A 6,373-nucleotide genomic window follows, 5' to 3' on the forward strand; every position below is an offset into this window, starting at 1 on the left:
CTTGTGAAAAGGGTCCATTTGAGCATTAGAACATTCATGGGGCAGTTTATTTAAGAATTTTTTGTTGCTGATTTAAAATATGTAATTTGGCCGTGAATACAGCGAGCCGTTTTTGAGATTTCAGGATTCCCCCATTCATTTATATAGCACTTGGTCTTGTTTGAGCTTCCCGGAGGCATTGCAAACATGGCGGCGAACATTGCCAAGTGAATGGACTTTCCTTGAAAGAGACTTTGCCCTGGAGCAGGTTAGCTGTTACAGTGGCAAATTACACAGCTAACAGGCAAGCCACTTTAATGGGGAGTTACCTAAAACCCAAAATTGGTGCAAACTAAACTGAAACTCACCTGGCTGGCCAGCCAATCCAGCTTGAAGGGTACAGGCCCCAGAAAAAAAAAAACCTGGATGACTGACTTTCTTCTGAAGAACAACACAAGCAAAATTATTTCATGTAACTTTTATACAGAAACTGCTGAATCTCCAAAAATACAAAAGATTCTTAGAGGATCAAGAACACTGTTATCACCATTAAAAAGATAATTTGTTTTTTTAGTGATAAGCTCAGTTATTTAGCCATCATTCACATGAAACTAATATGGAGATGTAGGCTAATCAAATCACAACATTATTGTTATTATTTGCCTTTCATACATCTGGAAATAAAGAGCAATAGAGAAAGAAAGAAAGAAAAACTGATCTGCAAAATAATGCAGTTTTAAACATGCAACACATTTGCCACTACAGCAATTCCTCACTGAATTGAACTTGCTATGAGGCACACACCTGCGTTTACTATTAGCTATTTCTGGCAGCATGGGGTTGCAGGTGACGTCACTGTTTAAAGCTGACATCACACAGTGTGTAGATGAGCTGTGGGTTTCTATAAAAGCAGTGATGCACCTATGAGCCCAATCAAGCCCACATAGAGAGGTAAACCGCGATTCCGTGAACCCAAACACTTATGGAAAAGCGAAGTGTAGGCTTTCAGTTTGCGGAAGCACTCGCACTTGTCAACCTATCAGAAATGAATGAATCACTGCTGAACGTGGGTTTGAATGTGTCAGAAGCCAGCAACTCGTCTCATGCTTTGAGGCTGGACTATCGCTCTCTCATCACTTCGGCCACTATGTTTGGCGTCGGGGTCCTCGGAAACCTCGTGGCGATCGTGGTGCTTTGCATCTCCAAAAAGGAGCAGAAGGAGACCACCTTCTACACTCTGGTGTGTGGGATGGCTATCACGGACTTGCTGGGCACCTGTTTCACCAGTCCAGTGGTCATCGCCACATACATCGCGGGCAGGTGGCCGGGCGGAGAGCTCCTGTGCCATTTCTTTTCCTTCTCCATGCTGTTTTTCGGTTCGGCTGGCATGTCTATTCTGTGCGCAATGTCAGTGGAGAGATATCTGGCCATAAACCACGCGTACTTCTACTCGCAGCATGTGGACCGGACCATGGCTCGGTTCGCGCTGATGGCGACGTACCTGGCCAATATAGTGCTGTGCATCTTGCCCAGTTTCGGTTTCGGAAAGCACACGAGACACTTTCCCGGAACTTGGTGCTTCTTGGACTGGCGCGCCATGGACGCCGTCGGCGCCTCGTACACTTTTCTCTACGGAGGTTTCATGCTGCTGTTGATCGCCGTTTCCGTGCTGTGTAATTTCGCCGTGTGTCGTTCACTGGTCGGGATGAGTAAAATGAGTCGCATGGTGAGGGCAGAGGTATCCGGACACACAGGCTCCAGGCGCAGATTCAGATTAACATCTGCAGCGGAGATCCAGATGTTCTGGCTGTTAATTTTCATGACCATCGTGTTCCTGATATGCTCCATCCCTTTAGTGGTGAGATATTCTGTTCTATAGCGGACAGTGTTTATAGTATTTGTTCTTATGCCACTCATATCATGTAGGAGCCTGTTCATCTCATCCTGCCAGTCATAACGCAACATGGTTTTCTCTCAACCGTGGCAATTACTTCGGCATCAATCCACTACATCAGTTTATATCTAGAAATTAATTACTGACTTAGTCTAATTAATCTCGTAGAGCCCCAGTGGAGTCAATCAAGCCAATAAGACTTAATTATACTCTAAGATTATATGAACAGGTGAACACTTGTTGTTTTGAGAGTTGTTGGATGGCTTGACTCAGTTATTCAAATGCAAATTTACTAAATTTAAAGAGAATTTGAAAAAAAAATCATTATGATTATAAATAAATAATAGAGAATAAAGTTGTGTACTAATGTGTATTCAAGGTGCAAGGGAAACAGTTAAGTGCTTTTCATTTAATTGTTACATGACAGGTTATACATATAGAGTACATGTATAATTTGTAATATGGACACTGTGGTTGTGATCTTTTCTAATTGTAATGGGCTTGAATTTTATTAATTTCTTTTTTTTTTTTTTTTACTTAACAGGTGCGCATCTTTGTCAACCAACTGTACGATCCAGCTTATATATCATCTGGCAAAAGTCCAGACTATCGCAGTGATCTCCTGGCCATTAGATTCGCCTCCTTCAACCCTATCCTGGATCCATGGGTTTATATTCTGTGCAGGAAAAACCTTTTAACCAAGGGTTGCACACGACTCAAACGTAGTATCAGACGTAGGAAAGGGAATCATAGCCGTGTTTTGGGTTGGATGGATGGTCAGCACTCACCTCCGTCATTTGCTCAAAGCAATTACACAAGTTACGCGTCGTTGCGCATGGCCATCTGTAGAAACGACGTGGGTAAACAGACCAGTATGAACACTAAATCTTATGTGGACTTAACCCTTCGCCAGGCATGGGACTTTGATACAGCTCTGGCTGAGTTTCATCCCTTCAGCGTCAAGCAGAACGGTGTTATGGGGTTTGATGAAGATGAAGAAGTATCAAGCCCCAAACTCCTTGCCAAGACTCTTGTGGCACTACCAGCAGCTCAAACATTAGAAAATAAGGCTGAAATAGTAACCTGCACTTTCAGTACACCTAGTTCATGTATATCAGAAAAGTGCCTGAGACAATGACCTAGATGCCAGTCTAGATTTATTCTTTAAAGCACTGTGAAAAAAAGAGACTTGTTCTTTTGTCTGTGTTTAGTTTACATTCACAAATGATTCTGTGAATTTGCTTTATTTAGATATGGAATGATCCAATTTTAGGATTAAACCATAAGAGGAGGCACTACATTTTGTCAGATAACATGGATGTGTTGTATGTGTGGATATGGATATGTTGCTGTGCCAAGCTGCATGCTGGGTTGTACTTGACTGTGACTTGTAAAACTGTGAACAATTTATTAAAGGTGCAATTTATATTCATCACATACAAGAGTACAACTGACCAACAAATACTAGCAATTTTGACACAGCAATTTTTTTATTTTTTTTTGCAGAATCAGAAATTTAGGTGTTACAAATTCAAGATGATAACTCAATAACTCAAAGTTTGATAAATATTTATCAATATATCCCAGTTCTCTTATTCATCTGAATTTGCGACTAACAGTAATTATATTATGAAAGAACCATCTTCAATAATCTTGTATTTAGTACTAAATGAATGTATTGACATTCTTATTATGCTTATTACAAAGCTATTAATCATAATCATTTAGGAAAAGTCCAGATGAACATGAATATATTCCATTTGAGCAAAAGCTGGTAAAAAGGTGAAAAGTAATCAAGCCCTCTGCTGTGTTTCTCCAAGTCCACAGTGATTTCCACATGAAACCAAGGGAAAGCTATTTTTTGACATCATAAGCATTAGTTCTGTTTGTTTTGAGCCAATTACATGACTTGTTCATTTGCTTATAACTAATTGCACTGGAAAATCTTGCCATATTATGTCAAGGATATTGACTGAAAGCACCACAAGAATGAGCATGGGTCATAGCTCTTCAATAGCAACTATGTCATGAAATGCAGCAGACAGGGAAAGTATTACCACTTCACAACTGAAGGCAAGATAAAACATCTACGATATCAATCAAATACTTGTTATTAAATAAAATTAAGTAAAAATAAAAAGGACGTTACATGTTATGAAATACCAGACTAGGGGGCAATACACACATGGATCTTTATTCACAGATTGAATAGGTGAGTAGCAATGGGTAAAAAACAACAACTTAAAATCGCACTTAGGCATTAAAAAAAGTAGTAACAAGAGATACTTGTTTGATCACATTGAATGATCTTCTCAATGCAAAGTGAAATAAATTGCAGACATAGAAAGGGTTTGTTTAAGATGGAAAATAACTAAATGGCACTGGACAAGAACAGCTATCCAGTCCATACAACCACATTTAAAACAGCACAGTAGATCCAAAACATAAAAAAAAGGGATCCTTTACACCCTCATACCATCCCACATGTGTTTCATCAGATGAACTTTTTAGGAAATAAATAAAATAAAAATCATTTTCTCTGCATATAAGGCAACAGTATGGAACACTTGGAAAGTATGACCGTGAACACAATAGAAGCCCCATACAAATGCAGCTGATGAAACTATGTCTTGTCATGCTCACTTTATGTGGCTTTTAAAGAGGTCCCATACATTTTTTGTGTGTTCATATGAAGAAAGAAATCATATATCTGGGATGGCATGTGGGTAAATAAAGTATGATTTTTGGGGTTGACTATCCCTTAAAATAGCAAGGTGTGATGCAGAGGCCAGTGACATATTTCAGATAGATTACAATGTGTTGAATTAATATTGAATTTCAAAGTAAGTTTTTGTGTTTGTTCAGTGTGCTGTCTACAACAATATAAAATCCTTTAATTGTTTATTTAGGGCATTTATAAAAATAATAATAATAATAATAATAATTCTCTGTAAATTTTGCAATCATTTATAGTAAATAACCGTGCAATTATTTAAATTAAAAATAATTAATTGACAGCCCGAATTGTTATATATTATAATATCAATAAACAATGTAAAATTATAATAAACCGCTGATCCACAACATCAGAACATCAGTAAATATTATTTACAAATAATTAATACAAGCGGACGATGATACCTTCAAACCTTTGACTTTTGTGCATACAAATAGCATAGGATACAGTTTCAAAAAATTACACCACCTTTAAAATGTGACTGCTTTACAATGAGGTTGTACCAAATGCCAGCAGGTGGCAGTGTATAACAAATTTATCATGATATTGTGCCACTATCCCATGTACATGTTTGATTCCCATGTAAGAGTTTGTGGCCAATAAAGCGGTGTCAAATTGTAGAATTCATGTCATCTTAACCCAGCCAATCCCAGTCCTTTACTAACACACAGATGGAGACCTTGGACTCAAAATGTCTATTGATTTCAGTGCTGTTTAGTGGTCAAACACATCCCTGATGATAACACCATTCACATTCACTATTTGGTGTAGCTAGGATATTCACTTATAGATTCTCAATTTTATTTTATTTTTATTCACATGGGTTTAACTACATGGAGGTGAGTAATAATGACAGAACTTACATTTTTGAACAGTGTATTTCTTTTATACAATATAATCTGTTTTTTTGCTCACTTGTGTGAATAATGATGTACATTTCAGTCTGTTTCTTATACAAAACATTGATGTGAAATATGATGTGTGGACTACTTTCATGGACATTTTGTGTGTGTGTGTGTGTGTGGAACTTGACAGTCTCATTTTATGAGCCTTTATTAACGCAAATGGAAACCTTGTACTCAACATGTCTATTGATTTCAGCACTGCATTATGGTCAAACATGTCTGTCACGGTAACTCTGTCTGACAGGATATGAAATCTTATTGAATGAGACATGAAGAAAACTCACTGCTGAATGTCACAGTGTTCACTGATACGTTTTCTTTTGAGTTGTTGTCTGATATGTAGAGCTCTGCAGCCACCTGTCAGAAAATAATGCTGATTACCATAAAAGCAGTAAATACTTGGGTAATAGTTTATCAGGTACATGTTGACTGTCTAGAAAGAAATATTTTGAAAATGAAGTCATTTTGTAGCCTTGTTGTATATCTGACTTAACGTTCATATCACATATGGAAAAGATGTAGACTCTACCAAAGATTTCCATTATGGCAATCTGCATATAAATACAGACATGATCACAATTCTAAATGTGTGACTAAAAATGCCTAGCGGAGGAAAATATATGTGTAGAACATATAGGCCTGGTCTGATTTATTTGTAGTTAATTCTACCATCAAAAGCCTGTGGATGCAGTTTGTTTGAACATAGACATAAACTGTTGACCATTAAGCATTGTTATAGCTTATACTGACCAGCAGATGTCAATACTGAATAGTTTATTAAAACTGACACTAAAACGTTGACTAAAAATACAAATTTTACATTACCTGCTGAAGTGGTAGACAGACAACTTCAATCAC

The 6,373-nt window shown here is 37.6% G+C and overlaps 1 protein-coding gene across 1 annotated transcript; it reads left to right on the top strand.

Annotated features, from left to right (window-relative positions):
• Positions 1-919: 919 nt before the first annotated feature.
• ptger4c (prostaglandin E receptor 4 (subtype EP4) c) lies at positions 920-3,305 on the top strand. The gene is made up of 2 exons (XM_052549203.1): positions 920-1,837; positions 2,418-3,305. The coding sequence occupies exons 1-2, from the start codon at positions 962-964 to the stop codon at positions 3,009-3,011; spliced, it is 1,470 nt and encodes a 489-aa protein (XP_052405163.1). The 5' UTR covers positions 920-961; the 3' UTR covers positions 3,012-3,305.
• The last annotated feature ends 3,068 nt before the right edge of the window (positions 3,306-6,373 follow it).

This window comes from Carassius gibelio, chromosome B2 (assembly GCF_023724105.1).
Source record: "Carassius gibelio isolate Cgi1373 ecotype wild population from Czech Republic chromosome B2, carGib1.2-hapl.c, whole genome shotgun sequence".
NCBI classification, from domain to species: domain Eukaryota; kingdom Metazoa; phylum Chordata; class Actinopteri; order Cypriniformes; family Cyprinidae; genus Carassius; species Carassius gibelio.